The sequence below is a fragment of the Budorcas taxicolor genome, chromosome 18 (genome assembly GCF_023091745.1).
Source record: "Budorcas taxicolor isolate Tak-1 chromosome 18, Takin1.1, whole genome shotgun sequence".
Taxonomy (NCBI): Eukaryota; Metazoa; Chordata; class Mammalia; order Artiodactyla; family Bovidae; genus Budorcas; species Budorcas taxicolor.
The window spans coordinates 48,155,838-48,182,450 of record NC_068927.1 but is presented as its reverse complement, the minus strand read 5'-3'; the positions used below and the strand labels follow the sequence as shown (position 1 = coordinate 48,182,450).

Here is a 26,613-nt window from a genome sequence, read left to right as displayed (position 1 = left end):
TAAACGAATTGACTCCGGGGGTCTTCAGGGAAAATTTCAACTTCAAACAGCATCTTATGTATCCCTCTGCCTTATGTCAATCAAACTCAATGCCAGACATTCAGTTATCATGGAGATAATGTTAGAACTTTTCCAGTCTGATTCAGTTCAGTTCAATCATTCAGTCGTGTCTAACTCTTTGTGAACCCATGGCCTGCAGCAAGCCAGGCATCCCTGTCCATCACCAACTCCCGGAGCTTACTCAAATTCATGGCAGTTATAAATCAAATTTCCAGTCCAACTATAAATCTAATCCATCCTACAAACATGGTTCCTACATCTCCTATGTATTTTCTGATAATCTGTGTATGTGAACAAGCATGTTGCCTCACTTCTCTTGTCCCCAGCATCTGCATAGTGCATCTCGAACCTGAAACATTCTTGCCAGGTAGTGCTTGAATACTGTGGTCTAGCAATAGAGTCAGACTTATCATGCCCTGCCTTATAAGTAATATGCAACAGTTAAAGTACAGATATCAACACTGGTTTCTAATATTCATCTGGGATGTTGTACCATTTGAGATATTCATCAGTTTATAATCTGGGACTTTTCAAAATCATAGATGTGTGACAATATCAAGTACTGATGAGGGTGTGGAACAACTAGAACTTTGATACAATGCTAATGGGAATGCAAAGTTGTAAAACACTCTGGAAAACAATTTGGCGGTTTCATAAAAAGTTAAACATATTTCTCATGTGACCCAGCAATCCCACTTACATTTAGTGTAGAGAAATAAAAACACATGTTCACACAAAAGCCTATTCATGCGTGTCTTATAGTAGTAGTATTTATAATCACTAAAAACTGGAACAACCCAAATGTTCTTCAGTGGATAAATGGACACACCATGGTATATTCACTCAATAAAATTACTCAACAACAAAAATGGACTACTGACACGTGCAACATTATGGATGAAACCAGCCTCAAAAAGTTACATACTTTATGGTTTCATTTATATATTATGGAAAATGTAAAAATATAAATATCCAAAATATATCAGTGGTTGCCAGGGATTAGGGGTGTCTGAATAGAAAGGGGATGCATGAGGGAATTCCTTGAGGTGTTGTAATTGTTTTGCATACTGTTTGTGGTCATAAATATAAAAATACATATGTGAAAAATCATAGACGTGTGTACATATCAAAAATAGTGAATTGTAGTACTAACATCTCTAAGATTGTGGAATTGAACATGTCTCATAGAAATTTGAACAATTTGAACAACCATCCCCATGAAATTACAACACTTGGGTGGAGCACAGAAATGAAAGATAGACTGAAGAGGATAAGGACAATTTCACACTACCTGTGTTACTTGTTCCTCAAGCCTGTGCAGTGAAGCATGAAGCGATGCACCCTCTGCATGGAGGGAAGGAAAGTGAAGTGAGAACCCATCCTTGTCACAGACCCAAGCACCAGCCTCCCCAGTGAACCCCCAGGTAAACCAATATGATTCAGAATCAGGTCTGCTCCTGTGAACCCAAACACCAAGCTCCAGGCTGCCCAACCCAGCATCATACTGGCCCTATAGACCCAGGTGCCAGTCTGGCACCCATGGACCTAGGCTTCAGGCCTGCCCCAATAAATAGATCCTTCTATGCTTATAAAACTCTCTAATGTATTAAAATGAAAAAGTAGGCTAAATGTGGACTGATGAGAATATCATGAATCATGGATTATGATTAATCCAGTTTTGTCCAAAGAATTTTTAAAATTTAATTCCTGGAAGAATAGAAGTGACAGCTATTGTTACAAAAGCAGATGACTATAAGACTCATTAGGAGAGATTTTAATTTTCAATTATTTTGGGTAATTAAAAAATAATTTATTTTTGTCTATACTTGGTCTTTGTTTCTGTGTAGGCTTTTCCCTAGTTACAGAGCAGGGGCTACCCTCTAGGTTCGATGTGTGGGCGTCACATTGTGGTGGCCTCTCGTTGCAGAGCATGGGTTCTAGGGAAAGTGGACTTCAGTAGTTATGCCTCCCGGGCTCTAGGGCACCGACTCAATAATTGTTATGGCATATGGGCTTAGTTGCTGCGTGGCATGTGGGATCTTCCCAGATCAGACATCAAATCTGTGTCTCCTACATTGGCAGGCAGATTCTTAACCATGAGCCACCAGGGATGCCCTGAATATTTTTAAAAATTTATTTGTTATTGGTTGCCCTGGGTTTTCATTGTTGCAAGTGGGCTTTACTAGCTGAAGTGAGTAGTGGCTTCTTTTGTTGCAGCAGGCTCTAGGCTTACAGTCTTCAGTAGTTGGAGAATGTGGGCTTCAGTTGTTTTAGCACATGGACTCAATAGTTGCAGAGCACAGGCTCTAGAGCACAGGCTCAGTAGTTGTGGTGGAAGGGCTTTGTTGCTCTGCAGCATGTGGGATCTTCCCAGATTAGGAATCAAACCCATGTGTCCTGCATTGGCAGGCAGATTCTTTACCACTGAGCCCTATTTTGGGTAATTTTTGAATTTTATAGTATTGCTTTCATTTCCTAATATTTTCAACTACAAAATTAATATATCAAAATACACATATACTCTCATGATTGGGAATTTACCAATAGAAATATGACAATGTAAGAATGTTTATTACACCATCATTTCTGGTGAAAAAGTAGAAACAAATGTCTACAGTAGGAGATGGTTCAAAATACTGGCCTACATCCCATACTAGAAATATTCTGAAACTTTAAAAAGAATGAGTCAGATCTATATGTATAGACCTGGGAAAATGTCCATGATTATTTAAATGAAAAAGGCAAATGTTATGAAATATGTAACAATAGAGGGTAAAAACTTTCACACACATGCAAAACATACATGCAATGTGCAGATATGTTTGATCAGGAAGAAAGAAGCAACACACACATATAGGTTTTCTCAGGGATTTGTAGGAGAGGAAGAAATTGTTTTCATTTTATTTCTTTCCCACTTCACTGTTTTCAGAGAAAACACAGTTTTATAAAATTTACTTCCAATACTGATAATTACAAGAACTCAAAAACAGCATTGAAATCAGAGCATTTTTTCCCTTTTAATAACTTCATTTTCCCACTTAAAAAAAAAAAGTTCAAAGATTACTAAAATAAATCAATACTAATGAAACCCAGTATTTTACCAACATTTTCCTTGAAGAAAAAAAGGAAATGTATATCTTCTAAAAGAATTTTCTGATGCTACACTAAGATGTGGGGAGAAGAAATCATACTGGTGTTTCAACAGTATGAAGTGTCTGATGTAGGTTAAATTGTAAGCCATGATTAATGGCCTTCTCATATTCATATGGTTTCTTCCCAGAATGAATTCTCTGATGGTGTGAGAAGCTTGAATGATAGCTAAAGGCCTTTCCACATTCCTTACATTCAAAGGGCTTCTCACCAGTATGAATTCTCTGATGTTGAATAAGGTGTGAATGAAGTCTAAAAGCTTTACCACATATCACACATTCATGAGGTTTTTCACCAGTGTGAATTCTCTGATGTCTTCTGAGGTGTGAGCACTGTCTAAAAGTCTTTCCACATTCTTTACATTCATAGGGTTTCTCACCAGTATGAATCCTCTGATGTAGAGTAAGTTGTAAGCCGTCACAAAAGGCCTTCCCACATTCACTACATTCATAAGGTTTTTTGCCAGAATGAATTTTCTGATGGTGAGAGAAGCTTGAATGATAGCTAAAGGCCTTTCCACATTCTTTACATTCATAGGGTTTCTCACCAGTATGAATTCTCTGATGTATTTTAAGGTGTGATCGATGCCTGAAAGTCTTCCCACATTCTTTACACTCATAGGGTTTTTCACCAGTATGGAGTCTCAAATGTTCAGTAAGTTGAAAGCCTCGAATAAAAGCCTTCCCACATTGCTTACATTCATAGGGTTTTTCACCAGTGTGAAGTCTTTGATGTTGAGTAAGCTGTGATCGTTGCCTAAATGCCTTCCCACATTCCTTACATTCATAGGGTTTCTCACCAGTGTGAATTCTCTGATGTAGAATAAGTTCTGAACCATAATTAAAGGCCTTCCCACATTCTTTACACTCATAAGGTTTCTTGTGAGTATGAAGTCTCTGATGTATGGTAATGGGTGATCGATGCCTGAAAGTCTTTTCACATTCTTTACATTCAAAGAGTCTCTTACCAGTACAGAGTGGCAGATGTTCAGTAAGTTGAAAGCCACAAATAAAAGCCTTCCCACGTTGTTTACGTTCGTAGGGTTTTTCACCAGTGTGAAGTCTCTGATGTTGAATAAGTTGTGACAGCTGCATAAAGGACTTTCCACATTCCTTACATCCATCGGGTTTCTCACAATTGTGAATTCTCTGATGTAGAAAAAGTTCTGAGCCATAATTAAAGACCTTGCCACATTCTTTACATTTTTCACCATTATGAATTCTCAAATGTTGTTTAAGTTGTGAATAATGAATAAGGGCCTTCCAACATTCCTTACAATCATTGTACTTGTTACTATTTTGAATTCTCTGTTTAGTAAGGGATGATGTATCATCAGTTTCTGCACATTCCTTACAGTCAGAAAGTTTTCCTTTAGAATGAGCTTTGTGATGACTAAAGAATAAATGGTAACTGAAGTTTTTCCTGCATTCTTTACATTCAAAGATTTTCTGTCTATTATAAAATTCCTGAGTGAACAAAATATGTTGGCTAAAAATGGGCATGTGTTCATGGTTGATAACAAATTGCCTGAAATAGCCCTCCTGTTTTCCCTGTTGTCTCTCAAACTGATTTTTGCATGCCTGAATGTCTCTGAAAATGGATTTCTCAGGACTATCATTTTTAAATGGGTCCATGATAGCCCACTGGGATGATTCTGTCTCATAAATGTTTCTTTTTGGAGATAACTTCTTGGGCTCACACTTGGACACCAAATCTGAAACATAAAGAAGCACATTTTAATTTCTGTTTTGTATTAAAAGAGAAATGAAATATCTCTGATAGAAAAGAGTGAAAGTTGCTCAGTCATGTCCAACTCTTTGCAACCCCATGAACTATACAGTCCATGGAATTCTCCAGGCCAAAATACTAGAGTGGGTAGCCTTTCCCTTCTCCAGAGGATCTTCCCAACCCAGGGATCAAACCCAGGTCTCCCGCATTGCAGGTGGATTCTTTACCAGCTGAGCCACCAGGGAAGCCCAAGCATACTGGAGTGGGCAGCCTTCTCCAGGGTATCGTCCTGACCCAGGAATTGAACCAGGGTCTCCTGCATTGCAGGCAGATTCTTTACCAACTGAGCTATCAGGGAAGGCAAAAAAGAGAGGTAATTGGAAATAATTCACATAAGAAATGAACGGCTTAAGGGGCTCTTAAATGCCATGATGTAACAATGAAAAAGGGTAAGGTGAACGGAAAGAAATGAAAACTCATGAGAGAAACGTGAGAAAGTTCATTAACAGGTCAGTTCACTTCAGTTCAGTCGCTCAGTCGTGTCCGACTCTTTGCGACCCCATGAACCGCAGCACACCAGGCCTCCCTGTCCATCACCAACTCCTGGAGTTCACTCAGACTCACGTCCATCGAATCAGTGATGCCATCCAGCCATCTCATCCTCTGTCGTCCCCTTCTCCTCCTGCCCCCAATCCCTCCCAGCATCAGTCTTTTCCAATGAGTCAACTCTTCGCATGAGGTGGCCAAAGTACTGGAGTTTCAGCTTTAGCATCATCCAGCAGGTCAGTGGTTCTCATATGTTGATCCACTTGAGAATCACCATGGGATTTTGTCGCAATTATGGATGTTTACAAAACATTCTAGATCACCTGAATTAGAATCTCTAAGAGTCTGTATGTTTTAACACTCTCCATCAGGCCAAAGGATTATGTGGTATCTGCTAGTTATTCTCAAATATCTATTCTTTCCCTTTTATACACTGATTGAACCCATGGGTTTTAGTTGAGAACAGGCTGCCCAATATAAACATTGCCTGTCCCAGCACTCTGCAGCAGAATATGCCATGCAACTGGATTCTGCCTAAAGAAATGCAGTATTATACAGTACCTTCTGAGAACTTTCGTAAGAGTTGGCTGGCCCACCCCTTATATCTGTTACTTTCCTGCTTCCTCAGCAAAGCCAGCTGCAATGTGCATTTGATGTCATGTCTGTCACATGATGGTTCTGCAGAGCAGAGTCGGCACTCTACCCTAGGCTTTAATCCAAGAGAAAACTAGTCCGCTATACAGTTTAAGCTACAATTATTTTGGGGTCTCTGTCACATACAGCCAAACCTATATCTAAACTAATAGAGCCTCTCATTAAACTGAAATTTTAAAACTCCACCTCTTTATCATGAGTCTTACATAAGGCCTCTGATTAGCATTAAAATCACGTTTTGAGTCTAATTCTGTTTTATTCATTGTGTCATAACACCATTAGTCTCTTATAACAACTAGGATATTACAAATTCTTTCTTATCTTGGAGCTTTTCAGAGGTTGTTTCAGAAAAGAAAATTTGAGGCCAACAGATACATAAAGCATTCAATTCTAACAATTTATTTTTCCATTTTCCTAATGATGATCATTTGCATTGTTTCCAGTTTCTGGCTATGATGATTAGTAATAATATGAACATTCATGCACATTTCTTTTGGTGGAAACAGGACTCCTTTCTGTTAGGTGTGAAATTATCAAATCAGAGGATATGCATTTGTTCAGCTTCATTTGACATTATGCAACAGTTTTCTAATTTACAATTCCATCAAACTCTGAAAGAGTTCCTGTTCCTCATATCCTCACCAACACTTGTTATTGCCAATATTCTTATATCTAGGCATCCTGGCAGATGTGTTGTGATACTGTACTGTGGTTTAACTTTTAATTTCCCTGATGACAAACAAGATTGAACACTTTGCCACACATTTATTGGACAATTGGATATCTTCTTTAATAAATTGCCTATCAAGGTATTTCATTCATTTTTATTAATTTAGGAGTGATAAAGTACACATAAAATCCATCATTTTAACCACTTTGAAGTGTACAACTCAGTAACTTGTAGTACATTCCCAGTGTTCTGCAACCATCAGATCTCTAATTCCAGATTATTTTCATCACGTCAAAAAGAAACCTCACATCCACAGTCATGTTCTGTTCTCCTCTTCACTCCCATGCCCTGGGAACCACCAATCTGCTTTATGTCTCTATGAATTTGTTAAGAAATTTCATAAACATGTAACTATATAATATGTGACCTTTTGTGTCTGTTCTCACTATGTTCTCGGGGTTCAATGATGTTGTAGCATGTATCAGTACTTCATTTATTTTTATGACTGAGTTATATTTCACTGTACAGATAAATCATATTTTGTTTATCCATTCTTCAGTCGAGGGACATTTGGGTAGTTCTAGGATTTAGTTGTCTTTCTGAATTGTAGGGAATCCTTAATATATTATGGATATATATATCCAACTACATAATGCAACTATATATATAACCAACTACATAATGCAAGTATCTTGTCCCATTCTGACGCTGGCCCCTTTGCTCTCTTAATACAATGTTTTGATAAACAGAAATAGTTAATTCTAAAACAGTCTGATTCCAAGGTCATAAAATATATTCATATCATGTAGAAGTTTTTTTGTATTTAGACCTATAATCCACCTAGTGTGTGGCAGAAATCAAGATTCCTATTTTTCAATAGATATCAGCCCCCTTCATTGAAAAGACCATCCTTTCCCTGATTCTGTCTTAGATCAAGTGACTTTGTATGTTAGTCATTTTCTCTGTAATCTTTTCTCTGTAATCCACTCCAACAAATATTTCAACTCCCATAACTCTGTTGAAATATTCCTAGCTAAGTCACTAACAAATTGCCAAAATCAGTGCTCAAATGCCAGTCATCACTCTGTTTGACTCATTACTAGCATTTGACACAACTGATCAATCCAGTTGCTCGCTTTATACCGTATTTTCCTGGTTATTCTCCTACATCTCTACTTATATTCAGTTCACCTTAATGCATTCTTTTCCACTTTCTGACCTCTAAATGTTGGAATGTCCCAGAAATCAGGCTCTGGTCAGCCTTCAATCTACACCCTTTCCTTTAATAACAGTCTGGCTTAAATACCAATCATATACTGCTAAGTCTTAAATTTTACCTATACCTCTAAAAATATTTTTTAAATTGTGATAAAATACACACTACATAAAATTTACCCTCTTACTACTTTTAAGTGTATAGTGTAGTAGTGTTAAGTATGTGCACACTGTTATACAACCAATCCCCAGAACTTTTTCACCCTGCAGAACTGAAACTCTGTACCCATTAATAACTCTTCATTCTTCCCTATTCCAGTTTCTGGCAAGCACCAGTCTACACTCTGTTTCTATGGATTTGACTAGGTACCTTACATCACTAGAGTCCTACAGTATTTGCTGTTTTTTTCCTATATGTGACTGGCTTATTTAACTTAGCATAATATCCTCAAAGTTCGTTCATGTTGATCCACAGATCCACACAGGAAGCATTGCAGATCAGTGAGAAAACAATTACTGAATCATATTAGAAAAAATAGCTATAGCTAGAAAAAAAAATTAACTTGGATCCCTACCATGCACTATAAATACATAAACACTAAATGGAAAAACTGTAAGGCTTGTGATGAAAAACAGTATATATATATACATAAAGAGGGCTTCCCCGGTGGCTCAGTGATAAGCAATCTGCTTGCAATGTAGGAGACGCAGGTTCAATCCCTGAGTTGAGAAGAAGCCCTAGAAAAGGAAATGGCAACCCACTCCAGTATTGTTGCCTGGGACATACCATGGACAGAGGAGCCATGGGGTCACAAAAGAGTTGGACACGATTTAATGACTAAACAACAACAAACAACAACATAAATTTCTTAAACAAGACACAAAAGATACAAGTCTAACTAGAAAAAAGATAACCTACAAGAAAAATGGGCAAAAAATCTGAATAGGCACTTCATAGAAGAAACACCAGTGTTAAGTAGTCATATGCAAGAATCCTCAAACTCATCAGGAATCAAGGAAACTCAAATTAAGATATGAGATAACATTTTATACTCATCAGACTAAAATTTTTAATGTCTAAGAATTTGAATTGTTGTTAAGATGTTGAAGACCCAGAATTATTACACACTGCCAGTGGTAATGTAAATTAGTACCAACATGTAGGAAAACAATTTGTTATAATACAAAGTTGAGGATGTATGTGTTTTATGACCTGGCAATTCCAGTTCTAGTAAATAACATACTATGTGCTTTAGGAGATGAGTAAGAATATTAATAGTACCACTGTATATACTAGCAAAAAATTATGAACATTCTAGTTAACAAGGCAAGTCCACGTTCAAGGTCAGGAGGGGCGGCTGGGAGGAGATACCCCTAGTCAAGGTAAGAAGCAGTGGCTGTGCTTTGCTGGACCAGCTGTGAAGAGATAGCCCACGTCCAAGGTAAGAGAAACCCAAGTAAAATGGTAGGTGTTGTGACAGGGCATCAGAGGGCAGACACACTGAAACCATCATCACAGTAAACTAGCCAATCTGATCACATGGACCACAGCCTTGTCTAACTCGATGAAACTAAGCCATGCCGTGTGGGGCCACCCAGGACGGGCAGGTCATGGTGGAGAGGTCTGACAGAATGTGCTCCACTGGAGAAGGGAATGGCAAACCACTTCAGTATTCTTGCCTTGAGAACCCCATGAACAGCATGAAAAGGCAAAATGACAGGATACTGAAAGAAGAACTCCCTGGGTCAGTAGGTGCCCAATATGCTACTGGAGATCAGTGAAGAAATAACTCCAGAAAGAATGAAAGGATGAAGCCAAAGCAAAAACAACACCCAGTTATGGATGTGACTGCTGATAGAAGCAAGGTCCAATGCTGTAAAGAGCAATATTGCATAGGAACCTGGAATGTCAGGTCCATGATTCAAGGTAAATTGGAAGTGGTCAAACAGGAGATGGCAAGAGTGTACGTCAACATTCTAGGAATCAGCGAACTAAAATGGACTGGAATGAGTGAATTTAACTCAGATGACTATTATGTCTACTACTGTGGGCAGCAATCCCTTAGAAGAAATGGAGTAGCCATCATGGTCAACAAAAGAGTCCGAAATGCAATACTTGGATGCAATCTCAAAAACAACAGAATGATCTCTGTTCGTTTCCAAGGCAAACCATTCAATATCACAGTAATCGAAGTCTATGCCCCAACCAGTAATGCTGAAGAAGCTGAAGTTGAATGGGTCTATGAAGACCTATAACATCTTTTAGAACTGACACCCCAAAAAGATATCCTTTTCATTATAGGGGACTGGAATGCAAAAGAAGGAAGTCAAGAAAAACTTGGAGTAACAGGCAAATTTGGCCTTGGAGTACGGAATGAAGCAGGGCAAAGGCTAATAGAGTTTTGCCAAGAGAATGCACTGGTCATAGCAAACACCCTCTTCTAACAACACAAGAAAAGACTCTACACATGGACATCACCAGATGGTCAACACTGAAATCAGATTGATTATATTCTTTGCAGCCAAAGATGGAGAAGCGCTATACAGTCAGCAAAAACAAGACCGGGAGCTGACTGTGGCTCAGATCATGAACTCCTTATTGCCAAATTCAGACTTAAATTGAAGAAAGTAGGGAAAACCACTAGATCATTCAAGTATGACCTAAATCAAATCCCTTATGGTTATACAGTGGAAGTCAGAAATAGATTTAAGGGCCTAGATCTGATAGATAGAGTGCCTGACGAACTATGGACAGAGGTTCATGACATTGTCCAGGAGACAGGGATCAAGACCATCCCCATGGAAAAGAAATGCAAAAAAGCAAAATGGCTGTCTGAGGAGGCCTTACAAATAGCTGTGAAAAGAATAGAAGCGAAAAGCAAAGGAGAAAAGGAAAGATATAAGCATCTGAATGGAGAGTTCCAAAGAATAGCAAGGAGAGATAAGAAAGCCTTCCTCAGCGATCAATGCGAAGAAATAGAGGAAAACAACAGAATGGGAAAGACTAGAGACCTCTTCAAGAAAATTAGAGCTACCAAGGGAACATTTCATGCAAAGATGGGCTCGGTAAAGGACAGGAATGGTATGGAGCTAACAGAAGCAGAAGATACTAAGAAGAAGTGGCAAGAATACACAGAAGAACTGTACAAAAAAGAGCTTCATGACCCAGATAATCACGATGGTGTGATCACTCACCTAGAGCCAAAATCCTGGAATGTGAAGTCAAGTGGGCCTTAGAAAGCATCACTACGAACAAAGCTAGTGGAGGTGATGGAATTCCAGTTGAGCTATTTCAAATCCTGAAAGAAGATGCTGTGAAAGTGCTGTACTCAATATGCCAGCAAATTTGGAAAACTCAGCAGTGGCCACAGGACTGGAAAAGGTCAGTTTTCATTCCAATCCCAAAAGAAGACAATGCCAAAGAATGCTCAAACTGCCACACAATTGCACTCATCTCACACACTAGTACAGTAATGCTCAGAATTCTCCAAGCCAGGCTTCAGCAATACATGAACCGTGAACTCCCTGATGTTCAAGCTGGTTTTAGAAAAGGCAGAGGAACCAGAGACCAAGTTGCCAATATCTGCTGGATCATCAAAAAAGCAAGAGAGTTCCAGAAAAACATCTATTTCTGCTTAACTGACTATGCCAAAGCCTTTGACTGTGTGGATCACAATAAACTGTGGAAAATTCTGAAAGAGATGGGAATACCAGACCACCTGACCTGCCTCTTGAGACAACTATATGCAGGTCAGGAAGCAACAGTTATAACTGGACATGGAACAACAGACTGGTTCCAAATAGGAAAAGGAGTGCGTCAAGGCTGTATATTGTCACCCTGCTTATTTAACTTATATGCAGAGTACATCATGAGAAATGCTGGGCTGGAAGAAGCACAAGCTGGAATCAAGATTGCTGGGAGAAATATCAATAACCTCAGATATGCAGATGACACCACCCTTATGGCAAAGTGAAGAGGAACTAAAAAGCCTCTTGAAGAAAGTGAAAGAGGGGAGTGAAAAAGTTGGCTTAAAGCTCAACATTCAGAAAACGAAGATCATGGCATCCGGTCCCATCACTTCATGGGAAATAGATGGGGAAACAGTTGCAGACTTTATTTTTGGGGGGCTCCAAAATCACTGCAGATGGTGATTGCAGCCATGAAGTTAAAAGACGCTTACCCCTTGGAAGGAAAGTTATGACCAACCTAGATAGCATATTCAAAAGCAGAGACATTACTTTGCCAACAAAGGTCCGTCTAGTCAAGGCTATGGTTTTTCCAGTGGTCACGTATGGATGTGAGAGTTGGACTGTGAAGAAAGCTGAGCGCCAAAGAATTAATACGTTGTTTTTGTTTTTAGTTTAAGAACTGATGCTTTTGAACTGTGGTGTTGAAGAAGACTCTTGAGAGTCCCTTGGACTGCAAGGAGATCCAACCAATCCATCCTAAAGGAGATCAGTCCTGGGTGTTCATTGTAAGGACTGATGCTAAAGCTGAAACTCCAATACTTTGCCCACCTCATGTGAAGAGTTGACTCATTGGAAAAGACTCTGATGCTGGGAGGGATTAGGGACAGGAGGAGAAGGGGATAACAGAGGATGAGATGGCTGGATGGCATCACCGACTCGATGGACATGAGTTTGAGTGAACTCCAGGAGTTGGTGATGGACAGGGAGGCCTGGTGTGCTGTGATTCATGGGGTTGCAAAGAATCGGACACGACTGAGCAACTGAACTGAACTGAATTAACCAGAAAAACATGGAATGGAATATTATATAGCTGTGAAAATGAAATCAGGTATAAAGTAATTTGGGAAAATTTGTAAAACCATGTGGTACAAAATAACTAAATCACAGAAGACACATACTCGTTATCATTTTCATCAAAGAAATAAGCAAAACACAATATTGTGTACAAGGGCATACACAAATGTGGCAAACTAGTTTTTAAATAGAAGAACCATAACAATATAAAATAATGATTACCTCTGGGGATGTAGCAAGGGATAGAAATCAGGGAGAAACACACAGAATTGATGGTTCTACAGCGTTGGTTCTTAACTAATTCAGACAGACAAGACCCTCAGATTAAACAGAATATTCCATTCTCTCTAGAAAACATTATGACAGGACCCAGAAAACTCAACGGTACTAGCTGCTGGAGAATATACATTCCCCACTAATCTCGACAGCCAAGTTAGATGCTACCAGAAATCAATTGTATTTGTTCCCCTCCTCATTTATACCAGTAGATGAAATGAGTGTGAAACAGGTGGAAAGATCAGGTAATGGCAATTACTTAAGAAAAAAACATAAATGAAAACTGCAACAAGAAAAAGTCTAGTGGTAGGGGAAACATGAGAACGAAGTACTCTGCCCTCACACTGTCTTTATGATCTTCCTCTTCTTTAGAGAAATCAAGGCAAATATCACAAAAATGGGAATTCTAAGGTTCATTTTAAAAAGATAATTTAAAATCTCAATCCCATACACCCCTATCGTCAATTAATCTATGACAAAGGAGGGAAGGATATACAATGGAGAAAAGACCATATCTTCAATAAGTGGTACTCAGTGGACAGCAATACATAAAACAATGGAGTTAGAATATTTCATCATACCAGGTACAAAAATAAACTCAAAATGGATTAAAGACCTAAATGTAAGACCTGAATCCATAAAACTAGAAGAAAACAGACAGAACACCCTTTGACATAGATCGAAGCAATCCATTTTTGATCTGACTCTAAAGGCAAAAGAAATAAAGGCAAAAATAAGCATATGGGACCTAATTAAACTTAGCTTTTGCACGGCAAACGAAACCATCAACAAAATGAAGTTAACCCATTGAATGGGAGAAAATATTTGCAAGTGATATGACCAATAGGGTAATATCCAAGATACATATCCAAAACACGCAGCTCATATAACTCAATACCAAAAAAAAAAAAAACTTGATTAAAAATGTGCAAAAGACATGAAAAAAATTTTTTCCAGAGAAGCGATACAGATGGTCAACAGGCACAAGAAAAATGCTCCACATCTATAATTATCAGAGAAATGAAAATAAAAACCATAATGAGGTATCATCTTACACCTGTCAGAATTGCTGTCATCAAAAAGTCTACAAGAAACAAGTGTTGGGGGGATGTGGAAAAAAGGGAACCCTTGTACACTGTTGGTGAGAATGTAAATTAATGCAGCCACTAGAGGAAACAGTGTGGAGGTTCCTTAGAAAACTAAACACATAACTACCATATGACCCAGCAATTCCACTGCTGGGCATGTATCTAAAAATAAACAAACACACATATGCACACAAACTAATTCCAAAAGCTACATGCACCCCAGTGTTCACAGCAGCATTGTTCACAACAGCCAAGATATGGAAGCAACCCAAGTGTCCATCAACAGATGAATGGGTAAAGAAGATGTAATAAGCAATGAAATATTCCTTAGCCATAAAGAAGAATTTACTGTTTTAAGTCAACTATTCCTCAATAAAAGATAATAAAATAAAATATTTAAAAAATACTAATTATACAAAGTAAATGGAATGAAAAATATAATAACCATTATAAGAGACACCCTGAATGGTCTCAAGAGTAGAGTGGAGATGACAGAGACACTAGATTAAGTGAAATTAAAAACTGTATCAACCTGAACAACAAAGATAAAAAGACTTTTAAAAAGAGCCTCAGTTCCTGTGGGACAATAGCAAAAGATCCAACATTCATATCATCCAAATCCCAGAAGGACAGAAAGACTATGGGACTGAAAAAGTATTCAAAGAAATAATGGTTGAAAACTTCCCAAATTTCATACAAAACACAAATCTATAGATTCAAGAAACAGAAAATTCCTAAATAGATAAATAGAAATCAAACCAAAACACATATTTCTGAAAACTAAGCAAAGAAAAAAATGTTTTAAAATAGTGAGGAACACCAACTCAAAAGACTGGATTTGTAATCTGAAACCATGTTGAGCAACAGGAAACGGCACAATACTTTTTAAGTGCTGAAAGAAAAGAACTGTCAACCTCAAATTCTACACACAGTGAAACTATCTTTGAGGAATGAAGTAGAAATAAAGACATTCTCAGACAAAGGAAAACTAAGAGAGTGTGTTATTGCAAGTACCCCTTACAGAATAGCTGAATATAGCTCTCCAAATACAAAGAAAATAATAATAGAAGAAGGCAAGACCTTCAGAAAAGGAAGACAAGAATGGAAAAAAATAAAAGTAAACATAATTGACTATCCCACTCCACAAGTTTCTTTACCTTATTTTATGGTTGAAACAAAAATTCTAACAGTATCTTACATAGTGACCAATCTATGTAGAAGACATACTTTAAACAATCAAGAAAAAAAAAAATCAAAAGAGTAGAGGACCTAAATGGATGTAATCTTTCTACACTCAGTTGAAATGGTTAAATTTCAATGCCAGCAAGCTAAATAAATAAATAAACGTGTGTGTGTGTGTGTGTGCGTGTATGAACAAACACTGAAATTAAAATAATAAAAAAATATATTTAAAAAAAACACTATAAATCAAAATAGAACTCTAAAAATGTTTGAGTAACTCGTAGGTTGTTGTTGTTTAGTCTCTAAGTTGTGTCCAGGTCTTTTGCAACCCCATGGACTGTAGGCCACCAGTCTCCTCTGTCCATGGGATTTCCCAGGCAAGAATATTGAAGTGGTTGTCATTTCCTTCTCCAGGGATCTTCCTGACCCAGGGATCTAACCAGCATCTCATGTGTCTCTTGCATTGGCAGGCAGATTCTTTACCACTGAGCCACCAGGGAAGCCCAGCTCACAGGTAAGCAAGATAAAAAAAACAGAAGAACAAGAAACAGGGGGAACCAGCAGAAGATAACAAAATGGCAGACTTAAGCCTAATACACCAATAGTTATTTTAAGTGTACATGCTCTACATCACCAATTAAAAGACAGAGATTGACACAATGGATAAATAACATGACCCAGTTACATGGTGTCTACAAGAAACTCATTTCAAAAATATGTATCATGTAAATAATCAAAAGAAAATAGAAATGCTACATTAGTATCAGATAAAGTAGATTTCAGAGTAAAGAAATTAATAAGCATTACTAACAGAGCTTCAAAACACATGAAGGAAAAACTGACAAAGCTGAAAGATATACACTCATCACAATTATAGCTGGGGATGCAAACACTCTAATCTCAGCAACTGATAGAACTACTGGACAGAGAATCAGCAAGAATATGGAAGAAACAAACAAGACCATTAACAAATATGATGTAATCATCATTCATGGCACATGTTACCCAACAACAACAGAATACACAGTGTTTTCAAACATACATTGACCATTCCCCAGGACAGATCATATTCTGGGTCATTAAGCAAATCTTGAATCTTAAAAGAATCAAAATCATATAGAATATGTTCTACGATATATAATAAAGAATTTAACCTTACCTGAAGAAAGGTTTTTTTGTCTTCATCTCCAGGGAGGTGACCTCTACAAAAAGTGTCTTTTGCTTACCTAAGGGCCAAAGCCACCAGACAAATCTAATGATAAAATTTATGATGGAAGGTTTCAGCCATGAGGTATCAACTTTCCTTCAGAAAGACTGGAGACTGAAGGTATCAGCTTTACCTCCTAAGAGGCAAGAAACTAAAGGTCAGCCACATGGGTAGCCAACAAGGAACCCTGGTAAAAATTCTGGACACTAAGGCTCAGGTGAGTTTCTCTATTTGGCAATATGCCCAAATGCATATTGTTACACATAGCTGATGGGAAAAGTTAGCACTGTCCATGACTCCACTGGGAGAGGACAATGGGAAGTTCCACACTAGGAACTCTGGCTCTAGGCTCTGCCCTGTGTACTTCTTCCTTTGGCTAATTTTAATCTGTCTCCTGCTATGACAAACTAACTGTGAGGATGATAGCTTTCAGTGAGTTCTACGAATCCTTTCAGTGACTTATCAAATGTTACAGTGGTCTTGGGAACCCTTGAAAGTGCCACTTAAAAAAAAAAAGTCGTTTGGCTGCACCACATGGCATGGGGGATCCTAGTTCCCCAACCAGGGATTGAACCCACCCCCTCTACATTGTAAGGCAGATTCTTAATCACTGGACCACCAGGGAGTCCCTTGAAAGTGGAATTGATGTCAGAAGTGAGGGAAGACTCTTATAGATAGCCTCCTCTAACTTTCACATGAGACCAGAATAAAATCAAACCATAAAAGAAAGACGAGAAAATCTCCAAACACCTCCAAGTAATGTTTCTAAATAATCCAAGAGTGAAAAATCTCAAAGAAAAAATTTTTTGAAGGATTATAAGGACATATATGTCCTTTATATACATGGATATATTATATATATATATATACACATTTATATATATGTATATAAAATCCATCATAAGGATAATAAGAATACCACATGTAACTTACACTCACGACTTTGACAACTTAGAAGAAATGAGGCAATTCTTTGAAAATCACAAACTACCAAAACTACCAAAGATGAAACAGGAAATCTGGATAGTCCTATTAAAGTGAAAGAAAGGAAGAAAGTGAAAGTCACTCAGCTGGGTCTGACTCTTTGCGATCCATGGACTAGTCCATGGAATTCTCCAGGCCAGAATACTGGAGTAGGTAAACCATTCCCTTCTCCAGGGGATCTTCCCAACCCAGGGATTGAACCCAGGTCTCCCACATTGCAGGTGGATTCTTTACCAGCTGAGCCACCAGGGAAGTCCTATAACTATTATATTAATACAAATTGAATTTATAATTTAAAAGAGGCTTAAAAAAATATCCAGATCCAAATGGCTTCACTGGAGAATTTTACCAAACCTTTACAGAATGTTTTACATAATTTCTTCCAGAAATAGATGAAAGGAGAATACTTGTCAACTTACTTTATGAAGCCACTATTATTCTTACACCAAAATTAGGCAAAGGCAGCACACATACATGCACACACAAAAAAACTACAGGCCAATATCTCCCATCAACTAAGATGAAAAAATCTTCAATTAAATTTTACCAATCAAAACCAAAAGTGAATAAAAAAATAATATGTAGCATGATCAAGTGGAATATTCAAGGTAAGGCTGATTCAATATTTCAAGATAAAATTTTTTTAAAAGAAATCACCACACCTATGCAAAAGGGAAGGCCTCATCAGGTATAAAAAAATAATAAAAATAACATCTTAAATGAAAGCAAAACACTTGGGAGAGTATATATTACTTTTCCATGCTCCCCCTCTGTATTAATTTCTTAGAGCTGATCTCACAAAGTACCACAAACTAGGTGGCTTCAAATAACAGAAAGAACTCTTCTTATAGCTTTGGAGTACTGTGAGTTATAGACATCATCAAAGACCTCTGACCTGTGGAATGAACCTGGTCTTGTGGAATGAACCTTATGACCTCATGAATGACCTTATACTTTCCTAAGGTCTTACTTAGGACCAATCATTCCTTTCCAATCATTCCTCTACCATCTCTGTCTCCTCAATGTAGTCATTTTCTTTAATTTTCACAATTTCTTATTAATTTAATTTTTCCTAAATATTCTATTAGAATATATATTCATATGTTCTTGGTCCACTACTAGATTGAAAATATCTTTATAACATTTATTTTTATTTATTTTTTAAAGCTAAATTATTTTTTAAAATATTTATTTATTTATTTATTTGGCTGTGCCAGGTCTTAGTTGCAGCAGGTGAGACCTTTTAGTTGCAGCATGTGGGATCTAGTCCCCCCACACCCTTCTGACCAGGGATTGAAGCTTGTCCACCTGCACTGGGAATGTGGAGTCCTAGTCACTGAACTACCAGGGAAGACCCATCCTAATAACGTTTAAAAATTGTATTCTCATCTCCTACTAAAAAGAACTTGCATGAATTTTTAAAAAACAATTAATACTCTATTGATTACATCTTTTTATGGACAGAAGTTTTGTAACTTTGACATTTGTCTCTTTTGACTACCTGTCCTTTGGTGTCATATCCTAGAAATTACTGCCAAATCCAAAGTTAATGAAATTTTCCCCCTATATTTTCTTCTAGGTGGTTTATAGTTTTGGGTCTTAGATTTACTTGTTTGACCCATTTTGAGTTAATTTTTATATATAGTGTAAGGTAGGGATACAATTTTATTCCTTTGCATGTAGGGTATCCAGTTTCCCCAAAACCAAGAGTACAGTCTTTTCCCTCATAGAATGGTCTTGGCACTCGTATCTAAAATCATCTTGTCGTATATCTGAGGGTTTACTTCTAGACTCTCTTCTACTCCATTCATCTATAGATCTGTCTTTATGCCAGTACAACACTGTTTGATTACTATAACATTGTATTAAGTTTTTAAACCAGATTTTCCCTAATTAGTCTGTCTAAAATAACTTTACCAGCCCAACAGTCTGACCAGTTGGCCTATTCCTTGCAACAACTTCCTGCTCACTCACTTGGGCACCGTTCTCTTGTCACTTCCCTCATAACCATCCAGGGCTCCTTCCCTTGCTCCAATGAAGTGATCACAGCTGGCTTAGAAATAGAAAGTCCTGGTTATAAAAAAAGAAATGGAGATGAGGTTGAAATTAAAGTATTCAAATGTTGTGTTTCAGAATTTATTTTAAAAAGCCTGTAGGACAAGAAGATACTTAATAAGGTCTAGAGAAGAAAGAAGAGTCCAATTCTCATATACAGATAAACTCAGGATCATAAGAAACAAATAATGTTTCAAGTAAAATGTTATTTAAATTATATAAGCTTTCTCTTCTTATTTTCCTTTGAGAAAAAAAGGAGTTTCTGAAATACTTATTCTCAGATATTTTCCCATGGTAAATGTAAAGTTCTTAGAATGTATTTTCCAAATGCAAATTGTTTAAAAGAGAGTACAAACTTTACAGTAAATGGAATAATGTTCCTTTGAACTGTAAATGTAAGTGATATATTTTGATTTAATCCATTACACTAATTGAGAAGGTTAATGAGCTTTGCACCCAGGACCCATGTGTTTAGCTTTATCTGTACTAGAACATTTGCACGTTTGGTACACTGCAAGTGAAACAAACGACAAAGCCTGGTTTCTTTGACCATGTTATACTATAATGGTATAGAATTTTAATTCTGCTCCTTAATTTTTAAGGAAGAAAGTCAATTATAAGAAATGCCTGAGAAAAGTCTGAGGATAGAGAAAATGAAGGTGTAACTCCATCTAACTGTGCTCATTTCTACACAAAGTGAAAATTCATTTTGTTATTTGAAAGGCAGCCCTAAAATTCATAGCACAGAAAGCAGAAACTCCAAGAAACAGGTTCTGAATTATTAGAGAGAGATAACTTTACCCAGTGAAACCAGGTTGCTATAGTTCTCCAACATCACATCTTTGTACAAATTCCGCTGCGCAGGGTTCAGGCATTCCCATTCCTCTTGAGAGACATCTATAGCCACATCTTTGAACATCACCAACCCCTAAAATGGCAAATCACAGTACTATTTTTGAAATTATAAGAAACATTTTTCAAAAGGAAAAAGCAGTGCTAAAGAAGTCAATGCAGGAAAGGGATGATACAGTGAGTATACAGGCTGGAAGTTTGTGTGGGTCGAAAATGAATTTAGTGGGACTGAAGAGTGCCCATATACTCTTAAACAATTCAGTTTCTGCACACACATCCTCTTGCATAGGGTGGAAAACTGTTAGTCACTCATCTAGAAATTAAGAAAATAAAGAGAGGTTTCCAACTAAGTTAAATAGGTGAAAGTTTTTAAATTTTTCCAGAATATCTTATGACAATCTCCATCTTCAGAAAAGGGACCTGAAGACTTTTCTTCCCCATTATGACTAAGCATTTTTTTAATGCAAATTTTTTAGTAAACATCCAGTACAGAGTATATTTTCCAAAGATGGACAGAGTATATCTCCCACCTCATTTGGTCTTTTTCAACATGATCTTGATACAACAGCCCACTCACCAGCAGGCCAATAGCAGCTTTCAGGACCATGTCAGGAACTGCTCCCATCCACCAGCATGCCAACACCAGATCTGGGACCCTAGCCTCACAACCACCCACTACAGAATCTAGCTCTGCCCCCTCACTGTGCCAGTGGGCCAACATTAGTTCTGAGATCCTCTGAGGCCCCATTGCCAGCAGTCTCATGATCCAGCTCTGCCGACCAGTGCCCATCAGCTTCTGCATAAGACAGGGCCATGAATTTCCCTGATAGTCCAGTCTAGTGGCTAAGAGTCCACGCTCTCAGTGCAGGGGTCCTGCATTCAACCCCTGGTCAGGGAACTGGATCTCGCGTGCCAAAACTAAGACCCAGCACATCCAAATAAATAAATATATATTGATATAGACATTTTAAAGGGCTTGTTAGACAACCAGACCAGAAGGCAGCCACACCTACCAGACTGCTCACAGTAGTCAGCTTCCCACAACAGAAGTACCCACACAGTCCAAATACAGGGCACACCTAGAGCATATAGCTCTAGTGACCAGAGTGGGGAGCACTGCTGAAACACAGAGGACACCTCCTACAAGACCACTTCTCCAGGGTTGGAAAAGGTAACTAACCTATCAGAAAAAAAGAAATTAAAAACAGTAAACTGAGGAAAATGAGGTGACAGAGAAATATCCTCCAAGTGAAGGAACAAGATAAAACCCCAGAAGAAGAACTAAGTGAAGTAGAGATAAGCAATCTACCCTATACAGAGTTCAAGGTCTGTGTGTCACATACAGCCCCCATGACATTCTTTTTTCTTAACTTACTTCTAACCCTTCTGAAATGCAAAACCATTCTCAGGTTGAAGGCCATACAAAAAAAGGCTGTGAGCTGCATTTGGCCAGTATGCCACAGTTTGCTAACCCCTGTCTAGATACTTGAAGGCAGCAATTGTCAGACTGGGTAAAAGTAGAATCAAACTATGTGCTGTTATATGAGATATACATAAAATAGGCTAAAATAAAAGGATGGCAGGACTTCCCTGGTAGCCCAGTGGTAAAGAATCTGCCTTGAAGTTCAGGGGACGTGGGTTTGATCCCTGGCTGGGGAACTAAGATTCAGCATGCCACTGAGCAACTAAGCCCCCTTTGTGGCAAACACTGAGCCCTTGTACCACAACTAGTGAGTCGGTGTGCCACATCGAAAGATCCTACAAGATGCAACAAAGATTCTGTGTGCTGAAACTAAGGTCCAATGCAGCTGGGATGTGTTTTTAATAGGGATGAAAAAAAATAGATGCTATGAAAAAAATGATAAAAAAAAAAGCTAAAGTATTTATGTTAAAGAGAACAGAATTCAAGATAAGAATACTGTATTATCAATAGGAACATTTCATGATCAAGGAATCAATGTGTCGAGAAGATATAACATGCACCTAATAACACAGCTTCAAATTATTATAAAGCAAAAATTAACAGAACTGTAACAGATGGATCCACAATTATATCTAGAAGTTTCAATAGTCTTCTCTCAGTAATTGACAGACCAAGTAACAACAACAACAAAAAAATCAGTAAAGATATAGAAAAGTTGATCACCACTACAGACAAAACTGATAAACACTCTACCAAAAGACAGTATAATACCCCTTTTTTTAAACTGCACATGGAACCTTCACCAAATTGTCCACAATTCAGGCCATAAGACAAATCTCAATAAACTTAAAAGGACAGAAATAACAGAGTACATCTCTTGACCACCACAGAATTAAAAATGAACTATCAGAGAGATCTGAAAAAGTCCCCCAATATTTGGAAGTTAAAGAGCACTCTTCTAAACAACTCATGGATGGAAGAAGAGAATTTTAAGCTAAAAAAATAAGATAAAATTAAAGATAGGCAAATAAGATAAAAATAAGCTAGAAAAATAAGAAAATTAAATCTAGAATATACAGAGTGAAGGAAAGAATAAGTAAGATCAATAATCAGTGAAACAGCAAGGGCAAACTAGGGAGGGAGAAACTAAAACTAAAAGCTAGTTCTTTGGAAAGAACAATAAAATTGATATACTGATCAAGAAAAGAAGGCATAAATTATCTATATCGGGAATTTAGAAGGGTGTATTACTATAGATCTGAGAGGCATTAAGATGATAATAAGGGAATATTATGAACAACTTTATGCCCAAAAATTTGACATCTAAGTTGAAATAAGTTAATTCCCTGAAAGGCACAAATTACTAAATTAATTCAAGAAAAAGTAAAATACCAAAGCCATTTATCTATTAAAGAAATTAAAATCTCCCCATGAAGAAAACTGTAAACTCAGATGGTATATTAGTTTTCCACTGCTACTGCACATCACCACAAATGCAGTAGCTTCAAAGAACACATTTACTATCTGTTGGTCAGAAGTCCAACAAGGGTTTTACTAGACTAAATCAAGGTTTTGGCAGGACAATGCATCTTTCTGGCAGCTCTCTCCAGTTCAATTTCCTTGCCTTTTCTAGCTTCTAGGGGTTACTTACATTCCTTGGCTTATGGCCCCCTTCCTCCATCTTCAAAGTTCAGTAATGTTGTATTTTTTAAAAACAGAAGCATACATATTCCATACTTATATCCTCTTTTAACCCTAACTCTTCAGATAACCCAAGAGAATCTTCCCATCTTAAAAGCATTAATTCAATCATTTCTACAAAGTCACTTTTGCTATAAAAGGTAACATGTTCACAGGTTCTAGGATTAGCATGTAGACAGTTTTTTTGGAGGGGAGTCATTATTCTGCCTACCACAGATGCTTTTTGCTGGTAAAAACTATCCAACAATTAAGAAAGAAATAATAACCAATTCTATTAAAAAAACAACTTTCAGAAAATATGGAGGAGGATGCATGGCAGCAACTTACCCACTCACTGGCAAGTTATATGATTTTCAGTTAGGTAACAATGTCAAGATAAAGAATGCAAATATGCATATGGCCTATAAAGGAAAAAAAAAAGGACTACTTCAATGAGGAACAAAACACCAACTTACATGGGCCATGGCTTTTTTTTTAGAATTCAGAGTATTTATTAGTCCTCTTCTTGTTTCCACTTTAGAAGAAATTCACAGTCCAAAGAAAGTGTTGCTGAATAAGAGGGTTCAAAAAAAAAAAAGAGATGATCTTGTCTGTGAGCTCCCAATATGCTAATTTAGAACATTTCTCTCATTTTATGTCTCCTACTCCCAGATCCCAAACACACATACATAAAAGATCACAGAGAAGCTGGACAAATTCCAACCTTACTGAAAGCAAGGGGGGGTGGGGGGGGATCCAGCTATCGATTCAAGAAGGACTGTGCCCAGGCCCTGAGCAGGAGGACCATTTCTCTGCAGCTGGGGTCCTGGCTATAAAGTAAGAGGAAAGAGAAAGCAGTGATACAAGGATACTGATCCTAGGAAAGGACAGAAACTAAAACTGGCCCCTCGGCGGGCAACACTCACTCCACTGATAGCTCACTTTCCTGTTAAGCACTGGAGTCTGGACACTGGAGGTGGGGGTGCCCTGACAAAGGCAGAGTAGAATATGCTTCAGTGAGACTCCAGTTAATTACAGGCATCGTAAAGGCCTGTCTTTACAGGAGCAGATATTCTCTGAGGAAGATCTTCAACAGACCCCCTCCGTCCCGATGTTAAACCTAGAACTGCAGAAATGAAGCTCTGTCCCAGACACAACCAAACTCCCACCCGGTCACAGAATTAAAAGCCCCATTGGGCTTCCCTGGTGGCTCAGTTGGTCAGGAATCTGCCTGCAATGCGGGAGACCTCGGTTGGATCCCTGGGTCAGGAAGATCCCCTGGAGAAGGGCATGGCCACCCAGTTCAGTATTCTTGCGTGGAGAACTCCGTGGGCAGAGAAGACTGGTAAGCAAGTCCATACATAGGGTTGCAAAGTCAGACACTACTGAGCGACTAACACTGGGTTCCATCTCACTTAGGTAACAACAGCACCGTCTTCTGAAGGGAGATCTCAAGCCCCACAGTGTCACCTACCTCACATCAGAGCCAATGGGTCCCACATTTTGCACCTGTCACGGCCTCATCACCGCACACACACCCGCCTCGTTATGGCCACAAACGCTCACACGCACTTTTTACACGCAGGCTCCACACGCCCAGTGTGAGCCAGAGGGTGGGGGCTTCCTCACTACGAGTGCCCGCCGTGCCCAGACTCCGGTTACCACTAGGAGGGCGACGACTGCGAGGACTTCGGAGGGGAACCAGAGATGAACCAAGGATCAAAGTTCTTTTCAAAAGCCACCCAGGGACTGTGGGAAATGTAGTTCAAGGCCGCAAAAGCCCGGATGTCGAGAAGGCGCGCGCCGAGGCCACGGCGGTGAAGAGAGGCCGCTGAGACCCTTGGGAGGCAGAGCTCGCGCGGGAGTGCGCAGGCGCAGAGGGCTGTCTCCCCCTTTCGAAGGTGAGGCTAGTAGGTCCAGTGGGTGCTGGGCGGGTGTGTGTGATGTTGGGACCCGGTGGGCATTGCCTAGGAGGGAGGTGGGAACCTGGGCTGGGAACCCCAAGGAAAGAAGAGGGAACCTGGACTGAGAGAAGGCCGGGAAGGAAAGCGAGAATCCGGGCCCTAGATAAAACGGGGAGGGAAGCGAGAACCTAGGCAGGGGAAGAAACTGGGAGCAAGTGCTGGGAACGCCGAGGTAGAACAGGGAGCCCGAGGCGGCTGAGAGCTCGGCCTGGTACATACAGGCGCTCTGATTGTGTAGCTTTTTGTGCCTGTTCTTGTGTGTGTGTGTGTGTGTGTGGGCATGTGTTACTCTGTGCGATGTTATGGAACCTATTGTTTATGAAAGTCAGGGTCTCTGTGTGGTCTAATTTTTAAATTAGGTGCGAGTCTGTGTTTGAGGCTGTGCAACTTTGAAGTGGCAACAGTAAGGGGTTTGTGAGTAAAATTTTGCTACTTTGCATAGAAGTATGTAATGGGCTCTATGAGTTTATGCATGACGTGTGGCTGTGGGATTGGGATTGTGTAGTGGGTGATACAACAGTGAATACGTCACATTTTAAAGTACTTGTGCACACAAGTAAGTACACAATTCACAGTGACTGAATGTGGCTGGTTCATTGTGTGACTGAGATGAAACACTTGAGAAAGTAGATTCAAGACTAGTAAGTACTATGTGTTATTTAGATTGTCAGAATATCGGCCGTTTTATATGCCTGTAAAATTTGACTCTGGCAAATAGACAAGTAAAAAACTACATATTTTTTAATTGGAGAGGAGGAGGTAAAATAATTTTCAGGTGGTACGATCTTGTATTGGGAAACCCCATATTGACTAATGACCAGTATGTTGACATAAGTAGAACACTGTTGGGAGCACAGAAAAAACTTTCTCCCATAACTGCTGCTCTCAAAGTTTGTATTTGGGTGAATTTCTGGACAATAAAGGTTCAATAATTTCTTCAGTCGTTACAAAGATGCTGAACATTTAAACACGAGATCAGCCTCATTTAGCTGAATAGAATGTTCACTGTAGAAATCACTACTTCAAACTTGTTTTAAAAGCAAAAACGCTCCCTCCTGCTGGAAGTCTGCTGTGTGAAAGAAAATGTGATCGGTTTCTTCTCTAATCCCTCTATT

At 38.6% G+C, this 26,613-nt stretch overlaps 1 protein-coding gene across 1 annotated transcript; it reads right to left on the bottom strand.

The window, feature by feature from the left end:
- Nucleotides 1–3,245: 3,245 nt before the first annotated feature.
- Nucleotides 3,246–24,096, bottom strand: LOC128063634 (zinc finger protein 461-like). Its single transcript, XM_052656435.1, has 5 exons — nucleotides 24,011–24,096; nucleotides 20,381–20,507; nucleotides 19,499–19,594; nucleotides 4,395–4,924; nucleotides 3,246–4,088 (listed from the first exon to the last, which is right to left on the bottom strand). Exons 1-5 carry the CDS (start codon nucleotides 24,017–24,019, stop codon nucleotides 3,246–3,248), a joined length of 1,605 nt encoding a protein of 534 aa, XP_052512395.1. The 5' UTR covers nucleotides 24,020–24,096.
- Nucleotides 24,097–26,613: the final 2,517 nt, after the last annotated feature.